Raw genomic sequence first — 20,506 nt, 5'->3', positions numbered from 1 at the left:
AGTTAGGGGCCCATATGTCGGGATAGTTTTTTTATAATCACCCCGTATATATAGCATTATAAATTGACTCTGATCATGAAACGGAAATAGTCCAACTCACCACCATTTACAACAGCAATAAAAATAAACCACTTCACTGAATATACGCGAAAAGAAATGAATAAAAATGAATTCATTAAAACTTAATCGAAATTCGCCCAAAATCTTGTGCATCGCACTCACATCACCATCGCTTCATCAAACGTGGAACCACATAATGTATGAAATAAATTCACTAAATATCAAAGTTTGCGCAAAATTTTAAACATCGCACTCGCGCATTATCACCATCACAACACCTCGACACATCGGAAACGTCGCAGAATAATATACATCATACACGCACTAAATCATCACATCATCAGTTACCACACATTTTCACTAGCCTAGCAAGGATAGGTCGTAGAATCACTGGTACGTCGGAAACATCGCGGAATCTTTAACCTCAACAGCCATTAGACTACTTCCGGAATCCTCGGGTGACATCGCTATCTTCGGTAACATCGGAGACCAACGGAATATTCAATCTCAACAGCGATTAGTATACTTCGGTAAGCCTCGGTAGACTTTGGATCATAGGGGGAGATAGACTTAGAAGTCTGGAAGGGCCCCCCCCCCCGTATCTCCACCCATGCTTTGGATATCCTCGGGTGACATCGGAAATAGCAAGCAGAGGACGTCATCGGCAATCATCAGTAGAAAAGAAGAAAACTTTTTTTTTGTTTCGTCGTCGAAAAGACAACTTCGCAAGCTGCCGATTGTGGGCTCTAATTCATAAACATCAACGCACGTGGGATATGCATAACATTATCGTTATCACTATCTATCCCGCTTCCCAATTATAGACAAAACGAATGAGACATTTCTTGATGGAGAGACAACATCGTTAATTTGAGAGATTTAATTAAATGATTAAATTATACGATACATCAGAGTTCCATCGGGAGCGTATTTTCTTTCATGCGTCTGGTCTCACACTTCAATATCGAATGATACTACATGATAGTACCCGTAGACGTACGCAGAATTTTCTAGGGGGGGGGGGGGGTTCAATTTTTTTTCTTCTCGGGGGGGGGGAAGGTTACGTTTTTTCCCCGCAAAATAAAACTATAATATCGGCTTGGGGGGAGGTTAGAACCCAAACCCCCCCCCCCAATTTTGCGTACGCCAATGATAGTACCGCTACATTGCAGGTGTCTCTTTGCTATGCACCTACATGTGAAGAGTAGGTGGTACGGAAAAAGCAGCTGGTTGACGCGACTGAGAAGAAAAAAACTGTCTTCCAAGCGGAACTGCTAGCTATCCAACAAGCAGTACCAGATGTAGAGAGACGAGAAGATCCAGCCACAGTCAAAACGGATAGTCTCTCCAAACTCATGGCCATAAAAAACACACTAACCACTCAAGAAATGGCAAGAAGATTCTTCAGAACCCTACACAGGCAGGGCCGCAACTAGGGGGGAGCAGGCGGGTCTCGTGCCCTGGGCGCTGTACCAGAGGGGGCGCAAATTTAATTCTCAAACCTCTCCTTCAACTTTGCAAGGGGGTGCCAAAATGCACACTTGCACTGGGTGACTAAGCATCCAGTTGCGGCCCTGTCCACAGGCACCCTGAGAGCAGACTGGCTTGGGTAAAAGCCCATACTAGCTGCCAAAAACAGACTGTGGAGAGACCTCCTGGACAGAGGCAAGCTCGATGGAATGACCCCCCAGGCGTCCAGAAGACCCACACAGGATTAAGATCAGCAAATGGCCCCTTCGCTGCCTATCTTGAAAGATTCAAGATAGCTTCCAACAACAGATGGGCATGCGGGGACAACTCTTCACTATGAGACAGCTTACCCCAATACCAACTCCCCCAGCCGGGCAAAAACATGCACACACAATTGCTGAGCTGCATACTGAAGAGGGAGAGATCTAAGAGCAGAATACAGAACGAACCGAGCACGTCCAGGCTCTATCGCTATTGCAATTTAAGCACAGTGGTCATAAAACCGCGGACGTGCCGGGAAAACTCACCACCCAGGGCGCCTCTCGCCGCCATCTCGCGATGTAAGAGACAGCTTACTAACCTAGTATGCTACCTGCAAACGAATCCGCAGATTGTCCATGGTAAGACCAAAAACGCACCCTACGCAGAACCCACCCGAAAAATGGTCAGATCTACGAGGGTCAGGTAACCCAGGATTTACTCCCACTCGTGATCCGACGTGTACGCACCATACGCAACACTTGTATGCAGAGTACTTAATATAAGTAAATTTTTTTGTTTTGTTCCTTGGTAAACTTTTTCCCTTAAAAAATATTTCTTATGGGAAATCTACCATGCGAATTCAAATCCACATCAACTTCTTTCCACTCAGTTCCATCCTGAGATACATATAAATCTGACTACTTGGGACATAATCAAATTCGATATCACTTTCGTCAGATTCATTGGGTTTGGAAAAATTCTTCCATCGGAATCTACATCCAAGATAAATAATTCACGCCACCATCAGATTCATTTTCAGATAAATCTCTTAGCGAATGGGCAATTTCTTCCAAGCTGCAACCCTTTTTGTGAGACATTGTTGCTCTGGAAGAATTAGAAGTGATCCTAATTTGTGACAAATGCAAAGAGGGAAGCAAAGAAATAGGCCTACCATGTCAGAACCAGGGTTAATGATATTTTTTATTTTTTTAATTTAAATCATGATTTTAATGATGATAACGTGAGTCCGTTACTATGACCACTCGACCACCATAGCAGCTATTACTACCATACTAGTCATTAATCTATATTTTCTTAGAATATACAATTTAAAAAAAATTTAATTTATAAAAATAATGAATATTTAAAAAATATTTGCAAACTAAAGATAAAGAATCATATACTTAAAAGATATATCAGAACATTTTATTAAGAAAAATAGAAAAAAAAAGAAAACTTACATTTCTTGAATAGATATCTTACGTATATCGTATTGAATAATTCTACCCTCAATAATTGTTCATTTGCTTCATTAGCAACACTAGTTTTGATGCTTTTGCTATTCCTAATCTGTTTCACTATCTGGATGAACTACACCACATATTTAAAAAATCCTTTCAGCGAAGGCAGTTGATACTTTGGCTGTGGTTAGTAGGTTCAAAAAATAAAAAAATTTGCATACCACTTTTCGTAATTACATCTTTACCAAAACCATAAAACTATTCACCCACTCAAAATCAGACATTGCATTAACAACCTTAGGGTAAAACAAAAATTTCGACATGAAATGGTTTCAACTTCCCCAAAAATTTTAATGTAATTGCCCGGAACCTAGAGCAACAGTTTTGTTTGATAAATTCAAGACCCTTATTTCTCTCTTCTTTTGTGACATCAATTTCCATATTAGAAATTAACACTGATGAGCTTAGAATAAATGCAGCAAAGTGTGCATCTAATGATTGTTCATATCTGTTTTTATATTGCTGAAGACAAGGCCTTTTTATTGTTTGATGCTTCTTTTATCAGCAGTTGCAGGTTTTTCCATGCTAGTTAGGAATACCCATTCAGCTGGAGAGTAGTTGTTCTTTTGTACAAAATCAATAGTTTTGGCTATTGCTTTCAGAATCGCAATCATGTCCTTGACATTTCTTTTTAAACCAATATTTACGATTTTACTGAAGATGTCATTATCTATTTGTGAGATCTGTGGTCCTCAGAAACTTATGTTAAAATCGGTCAGTTGTTACCAAAGATTCAAGAGAATGACAATAAGTATTCCATCGTGCCTCTACAGGAAGTATCAATGGATGACTTTACTACACCGTTTGATAACATGAACAATTGGTCCATTATGGATATTCATACATCCATCAATTGCCATGAAAACTATGATTTTTTAAGTCAGCTTTACATACCATAACTTCATCATTGTAAATCTTGAGCAACCATTTGTCAGCTGAATCGGTATGACTATTGCATCTCTGATATTTAAAAAATTATATGCATTAATATACAGGGTGATTATAAAAAAACTATCCCGACATATGGGCCCCTAACTATCATACCATTCACAGAAACTGAATGAAATTTTGGCATAAGGTATTTTGATGTATGCACTCAAGAATGATATGGAAAACAACAGTGCCACTCTAACAGTTACGGTTACAGTGAGAAAATTTCGAAAATATCAAATGGCAACACCAAGTTTTTTGTATTGGAATGTGATCCCCATACTGAAAAACACTAAATAGCATTCGAACGGCAACTGTAGCATGAAAATCACCGGCGGTAGATAGGCTAAAAGTGAGGACAACCAATGAGGACAGAGAAGCAGCATAAAATAAAGCATTTTATTGTGTTTCACAAATTTTCCACATGACCTTGTGGAGGACTAATCAGGCTGGGATCTCAGCCGAAGAAACGATGTGACGAATGAAACGAACATTAATGCTCTGGTGCACGGCAAAGTCCTTTTTACTTTTTCCTTGCCTAGCTCCGGGGATTTTCGTGCTACAGGTGCCATTCCAACGCTATTTAGTGTTTTTCAGTATGGAGATCGCATTCCAATACAAAAAAACTTGGTGTTGCCATTTGATATTTTCTCACTGTAACCGTAACTGTTAGAGTGACACTGTTGTTTTCCATATCATTCTTGAGCGCATACCTAAAAATACCTTATGCCAAAATTTCATTCAGTTTCTGTGAATGGTATGATAGTTAGGGGCCCATATGTCGGGATAGTTTTTTTTATAATTACCCCTTATATTTTAATGCTATAAATAATATTTAAAAATGGAACAATAAAATAACTAAAATAATTTAATAAGAATTTAAATCAATTTTTAAAGCTACATAAATAATTTTATTTAATTAAAAAAGATTTTTTCATATCTGAAATAAATTGACTTAAATCAGTGATTTAAAAAAAAATATCAGTTGATTTAAATCACTACAAACCTGGTCAGAACAGCCAATAAAACAACAGGGTTCATCTAGGACAAAATTATTTAGGGGGTGGTGGGTATGACAGGCACGTTTCAACAAAGCAAGATTGACCATCATATGAAGAAAGGAACAAACACATTCAAACAGAATGCATTCCAAACTCACTGGTGTCAAAATGACACCATCAGATGTTTCAGGTAAATCGGATTGTAAACCTTCTTAATATTCAACAATTGATTTAAAAATTTTTTTTGTTCGTAGGGAAAATGACGAAGTCATGAAAAATTATTCAATTCACAAAAAAAATTATACAAAGCGAGCGCGATAAAAGCGCCCTGGTATGGATCATTGATAAAAAAGTCAAACTGACACATGGTCTAGTGTTAATGTCTGAAGCACCATGCATGACTTCCTTTACATCCCTTCCACAATCCATACTAGAAATGATAACTAGCAAAAGCAGCACTTCATGCATTTAATGACAGCACTGCCTAGTGGTTCACTGCTTGGGTTATTCCATGTATTTCATGCACGGTGCTGTGGAAGGGAATGTTCGAAAACCCAAATACTGTAATGGGAGTGTTTTCTGACGCATGCCGGATCGAAAAACCTCTAGAGATTGAACTGGTGTCTGCGCGACATGGACTCTTTTAACAACGGCATGCAGGATAGAGGACATCTTCCTTGAAATATGTACTGTATATATGTTTAACACATGCAAGATATAGAGATAATACAAGAATGAGTACAAAATACTAGCAGCAAAGTAGATAAAGTGGGATATAATAGGATATTTGGCCAGGATAAAGGGTGTGCTAGAAATTTGAGGACACTACAAGAATTTTGTTATGCAGACACACCAGTACAACCTCTCAAGTTTTTCAATCTGACAGAAGTTAAAACAACAACAGATATTACAAACACAGAAATCTAGTTTTTAAAATATTAAATTCACATTTATATGGAGCACAGCTTCACTAGAAATGAACGAAAACATAAAATGTTGAGCAAATGCTTTACTTTACCGTAATGTACAAGTTAGTTTTTTTTAATTATTTTCTCTCGCTCTTTGTTTTCTTAGACAATATCACTCTGACATCGGACTAGAAATTATAGCTTATGAATGTGATGTGTGGCAGTTTCAAAGATGACTTCTTCTTCATCGTCCCCTTCATCTTGGATATCAACATTCCCAGCTTTATCTAATAGCCGTTGCCATCCTTCAAACTCCGGCTCCTCTTCCTCATCTAAGAAGGGAGTAGAACCACAAACACTTGTTAAAAAAAAAACCAATGAAATAGACAACAATTCAAAAAGAGGGTGTGATAAAACTTTTGGAGCTTCTAGCTTCAGAAGAGTATTTACATGGGGGAAATAAGCAGGCTATAGCCCAGGGAAATGGTTCATCAACAAAATTAGACTCAAGTATAGGAGAAGGGACATGAAACTATAATTCCACCACTGCCAACTGTTGTAGCTTCTACAATGATATTTACATGGATTGTATTGATACATCTGTGATGTAACTTTAAATGAAATAGTTATAAAGCTTGATTGGGTTCAAATTTTAAATTAAACTGATAATTTTAAAAATCCCACGATGTCCAACCATCTAGTTTGTGTTGATAATGTTACGAAAATTATGTAAATAGACCTTATTTATCATTTATTATGTCATTTTTTGCCTGTAAATAGTCATCAACACATTTCTCTGTAATTCTTGCCAAATTAAAGACAAAATTGGCAAGTTTGGCAACAACTCCAATAATTTGGGGACGTCATGATGCCCGAGGAAAGGATGAGATCTCGCGAGAATATGGAATAATGTTTTTGAAACATTTCCTAGCCTGCATGAAAGCACTACCTAAGCAGAACTAAGGAGACGACAAATATAGTTGAGAGAGAAGAGTTGTCTTGTGCATGTCTGAGAAGCTGCATGTCAGAGGCCCTCTGTTTAAACACGTTGTCAAATCATAGCTTGCGAATACATGTAAATAGCTGTTCTGAATAAATCCATGACGTCCTGCCTTTTTATTTTCTTCCTCTACTCATTTCAAGGACTTGCATGAGAGAAATTATCTGGAACAATATTGTACTATACTAACAGATGAAGGAATTAAAAATGATAAAATAACTTATGGCTTCCCGTTCCAACAATCGGTTCCTAGTAGTCATTTGTAAAATCGGGCCTTTTTTTTAAATATTGAGATAAACTATGGTAAATTTGGAGATTGTTCTTTTCACACTATACCTGATTGCAATGCTGCTTTATACTCCAAGGGATTTCATTCTCAAAAAAATATCAACATATTAAGGAAATGTAGAAAAACAAATTTGAGAGCACAGTCAGATCAGCACACTCACGGGTGCCATTTTCAAGGTGGAGAGCAAAGAGGTTCTATGAAGGTTTTTAACAACTTTCAACTGCCCTTGGGGGGGGGGGGGATCAAACCCACATCCTCTCACTTTCCGAATGGAAAAATAATTGTCATTTTAATGTTTCAGAGAGAAAACGCATTGCTAATCTGGAAACATAGATAGGTATAATTATTGCCAATGGATTATTATAAAATTAATGTTTTACCTAGAGATTGAACTGGCCATTTTTTTCTCAACCCAGTTATTTTGTGAACACATAAGCTATTAGAATGAATCCTACAGTTTAAAGCCAAAACTCCAAACGAATAATCTTTCAAACCATTCCTGCGATTCATATCCAGATATCTTAGACTGGAAGGTGATGCCAGGCGCAAGAGACTAAACTGAATAGAATAGTTTTATAGGAAGCCATAGAAGTAAACTATGAAATTGCATTTGTGGCAATCAAATCATTGTCAATCAAACCAGATTTAACAAATCAGATGAGATGCAAATTTTCATTTCTTTTATAGAGGAAAATCATTAAAACAGAGCTGAAATTATCAAAAAAGCATTGGGGATTAAAAAAAAATAGTCTGATAGAAAATTTGGTACCAAAACATGTGAGGAAATTACATATTTTGCTACATTACCTATACACACACATCCAAGGAATCATATAATTAGAATTTTTCAGGGGGAGAAATTAGATTTTGCTGCCTCCCCTTCCTACTCCATGACACTTTTTGTATTTTTTTTTTTTTTTACTTTTTAACCCAAAATTTTGCTACTACTCTTTTGAAATTGCCATCTGTGCAATTGCTCTCCCCCCTCCCTCCCTGTTGGTTCCAGCCTTGCCTATACCCATAAACACCATATACAAACAGTCATACTTTCATATAATTGTTTTACACATTGTCATATATAAATACAATGAAACAGTGTGAAGCTTTTACTGCTTTCGCAAAAAAGAAAAGAAACAAAAGGTGATCCAAATTCTTGAATTTGGTCTTGACACCCACCAATACTACAGTGAAACCCTGCTTAACGGTCAACCTGCAGATGCCATTATCTCTCTTATGTGGCCAAATAATAATTTCCCGGAAAAATTCCTATTTAAAGTATGAATTTCAAATCTCTGCGTAACAGATACATTCACGAACACTACTCCGATCATCCATTCCATTGCTAGAACCCCTTTAAGGACACATTTTTTTTGATGAAATATCCCTCATCCTGTATTACCCTGTGAATTTTCTGCAATAAAAAAATGGTTTAAATAATTTCTGCAGCTAATTTTTACCTCTTGCGGCTCATTGAAACCCACAACCTATTCAATAACATTTTTTGTTTCTGACTTCAAGGAATCTTAATGACTATATAAATACCTTTACATTCTAATTTTCATTTTGGCTAACAAAATTTTTTTCTTTTACTAATATCAGTATTGTTATAAAACTCTCAAGGAAAAACTGGTGAACAGTGAGTGAATCATAGAAAATTAAGTTTTATTTAATTGTTTTATCAGACCTTGAATGAAAATAGTGCAGCTTTTACATGGTACATACTCTTTGAAAGTAAAGCAAATCAAGGACTATTCAAGCACTTTTGCAAAATTTAAAAATTCAAGGACATTCATATCATGGGTGACACAAATTGTGTTCTTTTTTAAAAAAAAATCAAATTTGATTTTCTTAATTTATATTCAACATTTTTAATTTTGAGTTTGAAATGTCAATTCATTAAAGATATATAATTTTTAAAACAATTAATAGTTTATACAACAATCATTGAAAGACTGGTTATTTGTGGAGATAAAGATTACAAGGAAGAAAATTCATTTCTGCCCCTTGGGGACTCAAACCCTGGTCTCTCACTTGCTGGACGAGTGCTCTACCACCTAAGCTATGGAAGCAGATAGAATATTTCAACCTTGGAGCATAGAGCACTCGTCCAGCAAGCAAGAGACCGGGGTCCAAGTCCCCGTGGGGGCAGAAATAAATTTTCTTCCCTGTAATCTTTACACACACATCTCCCCAAATAACCAGTCTTTCAATGATTCTTGTATTAACAAGTGGAGAGGACATTTCTACATGCAATTAATATTTTTTTCAACTTGTAGACAATATTAAGTTCAAAGATTTGGCTTTTGAAAAGAAGTAAACATTATAGTTTAGTATATGAATAAATATTAAGCAGAAATAATTTTATGTTTTAAACATTATTGAAACTTGCCTCAGATAAAAAAAATCAGGAGGCATTTAGTCATATATGCAATAATCCTTCTCTTCTTTTCATGTAATTTTATGGGCATCCAGACTTTTTCATAAAAATGTTCCATTATTTAATGTATTTTCAATAAGAATATTTGAATTTTTATTCTTTACTGAAATTAACTATTAAAACTATTTTCTGAACACCATAAATTATATTATGATAAATATGACTTTTAATATGAATATTCATCTCACATATATTTGTCGTTTTTTTTTCTATAGAGATCATTTACATCTACTGCTTCAATGCGATGGTGCTTTTTTCTACCTTTGATGATTTTTTTGACAATTTTAGCAATAATTAGCAACTTTTGGCATCACTTTTGGTGATTTTCAAGTATTTTTATTGAGGAAATATGGTCAGCCTGACCATATATGCAACTGAGATTCATTCATTCAGTAGTTTAGAATATTTTGAAGCAGCAAGTGTTTTGCTGCCAAATTTTAGGCAATATATTTTTAAGCACAGAAATACCTCAGGTATGCATGACCATATGTTTTGAACACTGTCTTGTGACTCATCATTTTTGCATTTTGCTGTACTCATTTTCACTCCAGCGGACAATGGTTTGGGGGAATTCAGTTGGCGAGGGGATAAAAATGCAAGGAAAAAATTCACACTGTGACGGTCAAGGCAGACCGTATTCATGAATATAGGTGGCCCGCCCGAGATTCGCTCTCGTGGCAGTCGTGTTGGAGAGTGGTTCGAACGAAGTTGTTGTGATGACGCCCACGCGGTGTATATGTTCTCGTAAGCTGGATTTTTTTACCCCCCAGATGTAAATTTTCAGTCCCTTGAAAATAAATATAGTAGTTTCAACCCTACGAGGCTACAATTTGGCGCCCAACGTGAAATATGACGGTTTTTTTTCAACTCGAGGGAAATCGTCAGCGTTCAGCCTGAACGTACCTACGAATTGGTAAGTGAAACTTTCGTCGCAAATGTTAATCCGATGTTCGTTTTCAACCTGAAAAGAATTCATGGCATCAGTTGTTTCGAATGTTTATCCATGTTCGTTTTCAACCTGAAAAGAATTCATCGCATCGGCTGTTTCGAAATTCGCGAAAGTGTTCGTTGAGTGTGAAAATGTTTAATGTTCATTTTTTTATGTCGTTCCGCACGTCTCAAAAGTGTAGATTTTTTTTTTTATTGTTATTGAAACATTCGTTTATATATAGTGTGACATGGTGGCTTATTTAGCAAAAGGAAAGAAGCAAGACCTCATCGTTCTAGCTCAAGTATTGGGAGTAGCAGTATCAACCGACATGACAGTCATTCAGATAAAATCTGCAATAATCAACCACGACGATTATGATGAGGACTTTATGAAAGAATTCCTGCTAACTGTCATCAATGAGAGAATTTTGGATTCTAAACGCCAAGATCAACGGGAACAAGCCACGCTTCAAGTGGAAAATTCGAACTTGAAAAACTCAAACTTCAACCCGAAGTAGCTTATAACAGTGCCAGCTCTGTGTCAACGTCACCAGAATTTAGATTTGAACTTCATAAACTGTTCCCGAGTTTTGACGTTCAAAAGGATGACATATCCTTGTTTCTATCTCTCGCTGAACGGCAACTCAAATTGACGAAGGTCCCTGAAGAATTTTGGGTATCCCACCTCATCACAGTCCTGCCGAGTAGTGTAACATCACTCATCACACAGGAACCTGAAGATAAAGCATCTGATTATCAACATGTAAAAGGGGTCCTCCTGAAACGTTTCCGATTATCTGCTGAAAAATTCCATCAACTGTTTCCTACTCACAAGAAATCGAAAGACAGTACTTGGCGTGATTACTATTTCGAGCTCAGGTCGTTCTTCGAGAACTGGTTAACTGAATCGAACATCACAACTTTCCATGGGTTAAAGGACTTGATCATTACCGACCAGATGAAAAAGAAAGTCCCTCCTGAATGCAAAGAGCATCTAATGGATGAGTGGACAGAAGTAATCTCACCCACTGTTCTTGCAGATAAACTGGATGCCTATGACAATATCAGAAGCGTTTTCAACCGAAACAATTTTTCGAATAAACCCGAACAAGTTCGTAAAACTGTGCAACCCCAAAAATCCATACCTTTACATGACAGATCGTCTATCGTTTGCTATGGATGTCGTATGCCAGGGTTCATCAAAGCAAAATGTCCAAATTGCTCTCCATCGACTGCGACAGCTGTGAAATCACCAAACAACGCTATTTTGTACAGCTGTCAACCCACAGACGCTCAGGTATCGCTACTGCTGATGGAAATTCAAGTATGTCAAGATCGTGGTCTCATATGTATCGACACAGGTGCGACACACTCGGTTGCAGGGGAACTCTTATACAAGCTTTTCCTAAGTAAAAATATACCAATGAACAGTGCCACCACGACTATTTGTCTGGCTGATGGTACCCGGCATATCAGCAAGGTTTATGAAGTCAAAGTACCTGTACGTGTTGGAAATCGAACTATTGATACCACCTTTTTAGTGTTTCCAGAAGCAAAGGGAAACAGATCACTGCTGCGATTAGACTTCCTGATGGCAGCAGGCATCATTGTCGATCTAAAAAGGAAATGTTGGTTTTTCAGTGACACTCCCCATCACCAATTCGCATTCCCACAGCTTCCAGCGGCTGATTGTGCAGTATCAGAATCAGTGGACCTCATGCATTCATACCGATTGCGTGCTGACGAGGGAAGAGATATGACTCCTGAACAAAAGCGTCAACTTAGCGCCCTGCTAAGCGAACATCAGGATGTCTTCAAACCAGGGGAGAGCCTACTCCATTTGTTCAACATCATATCAACACTGGAAATAGCCCACCAACAGCTGTCCCTCCGTACCGAATGTCTCCAGCGAAGAAAGAGTTGCTACGGAAAGAATTAGATGCACTCCTCGATCAAGGTATTATCGAAGAATTTGATTCCCCATTTGCTGCCCCAGTGGTATTGATCCCAAACCTAATGGAAGTGTCCGATTATGTGTTGACTATCGTAAGCTAAACGCGAATACTATCCCCGATAAATACCCATTGCCCAGAATGGACGATCTACTTCATAGTGCTAAGCATACATCTTTCATGAGTTCCATGGACTTGAAGTCTGGATATCATCAGGTTGGTGTGTTCCCACCAGATAGAGATAAAACAGCATTCGTATGCCTGTTTGGTACGTATCGTTTTTTACGCATGCCTTTTGGACTTCGAAATGCCCCGGCGACATTCCAACGACTCATTGATAATTTTCATTGAGGGCTGCAGGATGTTAACATCCTCGCGTATTTGGACGATATCACTGTTTTATCATCAACATTCGATAATCATCTCAGTGATTTGGAATCTGTGTTTGAGCGGCTTAAATCCTTTAAGCTTGTGGCTAATCGAGCCAAATGCAATTTTGTGTTCTCTAGAATAAAGTATTTGGGTCACTGGATAACTTCAAAAGGAATCGAGGTCGATCACGACAAAATATCAGCTGTTCTTGCCATATCAGCTCCAAAGAATGTTAAACAGGTACAGTCGTTTCTACAGTCTTGTTCTTGGTATTGTCGTTTCATTCCAAATTTTGCAGACATGTCAAGACCCTTGAGTAACCTCACAAAGAAGAAAGCCATTTGGAAATGGACACCTGAAGAACAACAATCCTTCGAGACCCTCAAAAACTCTCTGATGACTTCTCCAGTATTGAAGCAAGCTGATGAAACTAAACCGTTCGTTATCCGCACAGATGCCAGCTCCTATGCATTAGGTGCTGTCTTACTGCAAGGAGAAGCCCAGGAAGAACATCCTATCGAATACGCAAGTAGATTGTTGAATGCTGCAGAAAAGAACTATTCTACTACCGAGACGGAAGCATTGGCAGTTGTGTGGGCATTGGATAAGTTCAGAGGATACGTGGAAGGCGCTGAGATCCATATTGCTTCGGATCACCAGCCCCTAAAGTGGCTAATGAGCCTGAAGTCACCATCTGGTAGACTTGCTAGGTGGGCTTTGCTCATACAGGCTCATAATCTGAAAATAGATTACATACCAGGTAGAGCAAATGTACTTGCTGACATGTTGTCCCGGTTACCAAATGCACCTGAAGAGCCTTGTGAGATCCATACAATTACAGTGGATTTTCCTGCTCGCAACCCTAGTGACATTAGGAATGAACATCTTGAAGATGATGATTTAAAAAAAATCATAGAGGCTTTTGAAAAAACTTCAAAGGGACACTGATTTCACAACATGGACTGCTCGTGGCTATCTTATGAATCAAGGAGTGTTATTCAGATACGCCCCAGACAGTGAAATGAGGAATGTGAACGCGTTTTGAAAGAATACCATGATGCACCTTGGTGCTGATGGAACATACCGCAGAATCAGTAAACGTTATTATTGGACTGGAATGAGAAAACGCATTGCAGACTATGTCAAAAATTGTAGTGAATGCAATCGCTACAAGGCTGATAACCAAAAACCAGCTGGGTTACTTCAAACCCCTGTATATAATCAACGATATGAGACCATTGCTATTGATCTTTTTGGGCCTTTACCTGAAACAAAGGACGGTAGACGGTGGATTCTTATCGTGGAAGATTGTGCAACCAAGTGGGTGGAGCTGTTTGCATTGTCCCATGCTACTGTGAGACAATGCGCTACAACGTTGCTCGAAGAAGTCTTTCTATGCTATGGGTTACCGAGACGTATAATAAGTGATAATGGCACACAGTTTGTCAGTGCAGTAATGCAGCAATTATGCTATATTTTGGACATAGCCCAAGCACTTACTCCCGTGTATCATCCCCAAGCCAATCCAGTCGAAAGGAAAAATAGAGACCTAAAACCTCGTCTCGCCATACTGGTTGGAGATGATCATTCCTCCTGGTCTGAAAAACTATCAATGATAAGATTCGCTATGAATACCGCAACATGTGAAACCACAGGCCACACCGCTGCGTTCTTGCAGTTCGGAAGAGAACTCCGAACTATGGATGATGCTAGACACGATATACGAGCGGTCTTGGCTAACGATAACTTCGTACCTGAGATCACCTCTTACCTCAAAAGTTTTGCGTTCATTATAGACAAACTGAAAGATTCAATCAGTGAGAAGCAACACCAAAGAAAGGGATATGCGGATCAAAATAGAAGAAAAGCACCTACGGATCCATACAATCCCGGTGATCGAGTATGGGTCAACCAACACCTATTGAGCAATGCTGTAAAATGCAAGACGAAGAAGTTTATGCCTCGAAGAGATGGACCTTACATCGTCTTATCCTAGAGATCCCCATGTACATATGAAGTGGCTAATCCATCTCAACCTCAAATACCGCTTGGAGTGTATCATACATCAGCACTTCGACCCTGCAACAACATTGCACAGACACCGGTGATGCCTATGCGGCGACAAGGCTGCCCTCCGAAAAAGTCGTAGATTGACCTACTTACAAGTCATCGTTCTTGTGAAGAATGAACTATATATATATTATTTTTGAAAATATGTGTGATTTTTTTTTTTTGCTCTCGATTATTGAAATGTGTTCGTCAAATATTTTTGATTGTTTATATGCACCGTATTGTTCATGTTTGGAAACTCTTCCTGGTTTCATACCGAGACGGTTTCATGAAACCAGAGGGGGAGTCTGTGACGGTCAAGGCCAATCGTATTCACGAATATAGGTGGCGCGCCCGAGATTCGAGATAGGTGGCAGTCGTGTTCGAGAGTGGTTCGAACGAAGTTGTTGTGATGTCGCCCACGCGGTGTATATGTTGTCGTAAGCTGGATTTTTGTACCCCCCAGATGTAAATTTTCAGTCCCTTGAAAATAAATATAGTAGTTTCAACCCTACGAGGCTACAACACAAATTTTTTTCCCAAGCATTTATAAACATTTGTAAATGATTATTATTTTTCGTCATGAATGCATCTTTTAAATCGCCTAATGATACCGGAAGCATTTGCAAAAAGTTGCATGACAGAATTCTTGCAACTGTCATTTCTCAGGAAGTACCTGTGTGACTCAAGTCAAAAGAATGATATCATCAGATGCACATGGCAAAGGTACATCTAATGATATCAGTCCGGTTTCAATATCTCTTCTCATCTGAGCACCAGCTTAGTGGCCCTGATGTGTAAAAAGTGGAGAGGGCATCTCAAGCAGTTCACAATGGAAATAGACGAAATGGATGTCATTTGTTAGCTATTCTAAAGACAAAGCTGATGGTAATGACATAATTTGATTATGTCAATGCCTACCACGTGCTTCAAGGCATAAAAACATATTCAAAGTCAGAAGTTGAGGTCTTTTTTTTGAAGGACTTTTAAAGACTTGGAAATGAGGGTTTTCCAAGGATTTTGAAGAACTGTACAAACCTTGTACAGTTCAGAACTGGCATTTTGCATACTTTTGTACAAATATACAATTCCATTCACATAACTAATAATTTATCTAACTTGAAAAAAATTACCATAGTTTCCTACAAAAAGGCTGTACCAAGAAAAATTGCCTGAGGGGAAAATAATTTTTTTTTTTGGAAACGCCAAAAAGTATATTTTATATAACAAATATTATACTGCAGTTATATTTTATATAACTGCAGTATAATATTTGTTATATAAAATATACTTTTTATATAACAATTACTGCAGTTATATTTTATATAACTGCAGTATAATATTTGTTATATAAAATATACTTTTTGGCGTTTCCAAAAAAAAAAATTCTTTTCCCCTCAGGCAATTTTTCTTGGTACAGCCTTTTTGTAGGAAACTATGGTAATTTTTTTCAAGTTAGATAAATTATTAGTTATGTGAATGGAATTGTATATTTGTACAAAAGTATGCAAAATGCCAGTTTCATACACAATCTCTATAACTTACATATCTTAATTCATACATCAACTCATGTTATTGGGGTTATTTCAAATACAAATAAACTGGGTTTATTTCAAATCCAATCATTTTAAGGCTTCAATAGACCCTCCTTTTCTTTACAGTCACCTCTCTTTCACGTTAAATTTTTTTTCCGCTGGTGTTCGCAAACAAGAGGTTTTACAATATCATATAAAATATTTTTTCAAAATACATAAGAAAGATGCTGCATTAATTACAAGAAATGCAAAAATAAACTTGAAATATGAGGTGGTTTTTTTTAAAGGAATCAAACAAACTTGGGACATCAATTTTTATTAAATAATTGATGCTTCTATTGTAGTACAATAAACAAAAACACCACCTCTCTTTCCTTTGCCCTCGCTAAATTCAAAAAACTTGAATTGTTATTGAAGAAGGGGCAGGAAGCCTGCGTGATTTTACATTCACATTTGTCCCCCCTCCCAAATCCAGAGAAGATAAGCATAATTACTATAGTGTTAATGAAATGGCAGTTCATGTTAAAAAAAAATAGTATGAAAAGGGTTTCCGGGCTAATCTACAGACCTAGGAAAAGATGGATGCAATATAACAGTAATACCTTAAATCCTGCAGCGGAGAGATAATGAAGAGTATTAAAATAGCAGGAAACCAGAAGAGCTTGCAAAAAGGATGAAGAGTTACCTGAGAACATGATGTTCAGTTAGTCAATATTAATTATGTTAATTAAGCAGTCATGTTACCATGTACGAAGGCAGCTAAGAAGGAAATCCATCTTCACTGTTCAGTTTTTGAGTTGCGTGTGCGTGTGTTTCTGGGTTTTGATGTCGTTGCTCGGAATTTTTCTGCAGGAAACAAAATCCACATTTATCGCATTTTCAGAATGACGTGATGGATGAACGATGCAAATAAAGTTTATTCATATACAATAAAAATTTGGATTATGAGTAACTTGATGTGCTTCACAAGACAAGCAGAAATTCTAAACAAATTTTGTAACATATTTTGACTTGATAAATAAGATATTTCTCACAATACAAGTAGTAAGTATACTAAAGATTCCTAGATGAGCACTATAACGTAGTGCAATCCCCTTGTCTGTCAAACATCACATGATCTAAAATAGAAAGCTAATGGTCACTTTCACTGTGGTGAAAGGCTGTATCAACAAGCTGAAAGACAATGCTTTTTTCATTACTTAAACAAAAGACCAAATTGAAAAATATATTGTATGCATGTGTATTAATGAAAACCTTCAATATTTTGAAGGCCTTTGTTTTCTCTCATTTGAGCAGATTAATTACGACATCACTGACCATGGCAGTCGCATTTCATAGCACGAGTGCATGAAAGACTGCCTCACCCTCTTGTTGGGTGTTAATGAAAGCAAGAATTTCAAAATGGAACCTCTTGCTTTTTTTCATGCATCATTCCAGAAGTAAATGAGCCTTCAATATAAAACAAGTGGAAATGAAATAATTTAAAATGAATCAACGTGCATTATATCCGAAAATCCACTGTATTATGAACAAACCACCTTCAAGCATTCAAAACCACAAGGTTTTTAACACAAAAGCAGTTCTATTTGAAATCTCAGACTCAGAAATGAATTACTTTGTTAGCTTTGTTTCCAGATTAACAAGGTATTATTACTCCAAAACCTGCTACAAAAAAATGGATTACTGTGCAGTTTCTTTGTTGGCAGGAGGGGGGAATTGTCAGCTTTGAAATAACACTTCTTCATCAGACAGAAAATAAAGGCTCGAATTATATTAAAGATTAAAATTACAATTTCTCAGAAATTAATGAATCCAACCAGAATAGTCCTGCATAAAAATTATGCAAATTAAAATATTTTCAATTTTTAAGTAGGTGACTACATCTTTACATAAAAAATAGAAGATTTTGAATCTGATACATTTGTACAATGATTTTTGAGTGTACATATGATATTTGACAAGAAGCTGGTGGCACAAGCAACCATTTAAGGCTGGGATCACTGCGACAACACAAAAGCTGTCTGCAACCACTGCTGACATCTTCAGTGAACAGTAATAATCACAAATCTAATGCACGAGACAGTTTTAATGTCTGTAAGTTAAACTACACCCAATAGAAAAAACATATTTTTCTATATTTCCCATAACATATTGCAGGAAAGAATAAAATATTTATAGCACCGTTTCATTATCATATTTATTCTCATACTCTTCAGGATGGAGTTCCTTCTTTTTGCCCAACAAAAACATTTAAAAAGCTGACGTTGCTAAAGAACTGCTCTTAATAAATGTGCCAAGCAAACAACCCATCATATCAATAAAAATAAAGTGCCATGCAAATAAAGAGCAAGAAATGATTTAATATAATTATAATGAATAATTCTCACCTTTGCGATAATCTGAAAAATAAGACCAGTCATAAGTGTTAACATGGTTATGCAGAAATTTATTAGAAACAATAGGTAATGAATAATGCATGCAAAGACAGCACTAATGTAATAAGAAAAAAAGAGGGAAATTTATTTTTACTCATACACAGAAAAATATTATATCATTTATGATATACTGATCAATGATCCTGATGTGTCTGATCATTATTATAATGCTAAATGTACATTCCCTTCTTGATCAGGTAATGAATAAGCAAATACCTTGCTTGTAATAATGCAGTACCTCCTGGAACCAAAATTTTTCCCATATAGGCAATGTTACAATTACCTAAGTTTTAGAATGATTTTGTCAACTTTTCCCTGAGAAATGTAACAAACACATCTGTCACTTACTAATGGCATAAACAAGTTGACACTTGTACTGAAAGTGTGACTGACGGGAACTTCAATATTAGTTCATTATCAGGAACTGTACATATTGTGACAATATGAACTCAGAATTTATTTATTAACTTACTGCTGATTTATTGCCAATTTTTATTGATTTACTGATGATTTTTATTGATTTATTACTGATTATATACATGTGATTGGTTTTATTTAAAATATTTCATTTTGATTTGATTATATTAACTGGAACTCGTGGCGATGTGCATGACTGTACCTGTCCATGCATAAAAATTTGTATTTGCTGCCAGTGATGGCCGGCGATTTAATTTTAACATTCAATAAATCTCCGGAGGCACCTCAGTTCCCATGGGACAGAGTTGGCACAGTATTTACCGTTGATGGTTTTTACCGTCTTAGTAAAAACATTTTTCCTACGGTTCTTACCGCCCAAGAGAAAAACCCATGGTTTTTACCACCTTCAGAGAATTTTTTTTCAAAAATAACTGTAGAAACAGTGATTTATCTTCTTTCTATTTTTCCCAAAAAAAATTATAATTTTGATATAATGTTGTGTGAACACAGAACACTAAAACTATTATATTCTTACTAACATGCATATTAAATTATAATATGCTCATTTGATCTTATTGTTATAAAGCAGGGCTTGACCCTAAGCACGAGGTCGCCATGGCAACTAAAAAATAGGAGCTTTTATTAAAAATTATGAGCTTTTGGTGGCAATAAAAAGTAAAAAGAAACTGGAATATTGATGACATCAATTATCATAATTAAAATTGGTTTGTAAACAAAATGAAGCAACACCCGCATTAACCAACAACTGTTTTTTACTTTGGAAATAGTAGGTAGCCTTTCCATCTTTAGACCAGGGATGGGCATGATCCCAAGTGCCACCAGGTCACCATGGGGACAGAAAAATTGGTATGAGTGCCTAAAGTTTTCTTTTTGTAGTCGATAAATGGTAGGCTGATAGCAGCATAAAATGTATGGAATTTATAGCAGCGTATCTGCCAACATGAAAGAGAGTCACTATGTCTTGAAAAAAATCGAAAGAAGCATTAGTTTGGTCCCTTTTCTCTTTCTCTTGCTTAAAAAAATTTTTTTTTGGTGCTTAGATTTTCGAGTGATTTGTCCACAGCCCTGCTCTATACTAAAAATAATATACAATAATCTTAATATAACAATTTGCTCCATATCGATATTACTCTCTGATCCTAATTCATAGTGTTAATATACTCCATTTATAATTATATGTTTCTCTGGTCCCTTTGAG

At 36.7% G+C, this 20,506-nt stretch overlaps 1 protein-coding gene across 4 annotated transcripts in view; it reads right to left on the bottom strand.

Annotated features, from left to right (window-relative positions):
- Positions 1–5,957: 5,957 nt before the first annotated feature.
- LOC149086270 (solute carrier family 35 member H1) overlaps positions 5,958–20,506 on the bottom strand; it is a 49,968-nt gene continuing 35,419 nt past the window's right edge. Inside the window, exons 9-11 of one of the 4 annotated variants that reach the window (XM_089232293.1) lie at positions 18,823–18,834; positions 17,038–17,120; positions 5,958–6,203 (exon numbers count right to left, since the gene is read on the bottom strand). In XM_089232293.1, the coding sequence (XP_089088419.1) occupies positions 6,159–6,203; positions 17,038–17,120; positions 18,823–18,834 (140 nt within the window). In that variant the 3' untranslated portion in view covers positions 5,958–6,158. Of the gene's footprint in view, positions 6,204–17,037; positions 17,121–17,179; positions 17,282–18,822; positions 18,835–20,506 lie in introns of all 4 variants that reach the window. The other 3 variants (XM_089232296.1, XM_089232295.1, XM_089232294.1) reach the window with 3 other exon arrangements.

This window comes from Pholcus phalangioides, unplaced genomic scaffold (assembly GCF_987345545.1).
Source record: "Pholcus phalangioides strain wild (caught in Gottingen) unplaced genomic scaffold, Ppha-v1.0 ptg000005l_1, whole genome shotgun sequence".
NCBI lineage: Eukaryota > Metazoa > Arthropoda > Arachnida > Araneae > Pholcidae > Pholcus > Pholcus phalangioides.
This window is presented reverse-complemented; position numbering and strand designations above follow the sequence as displayed.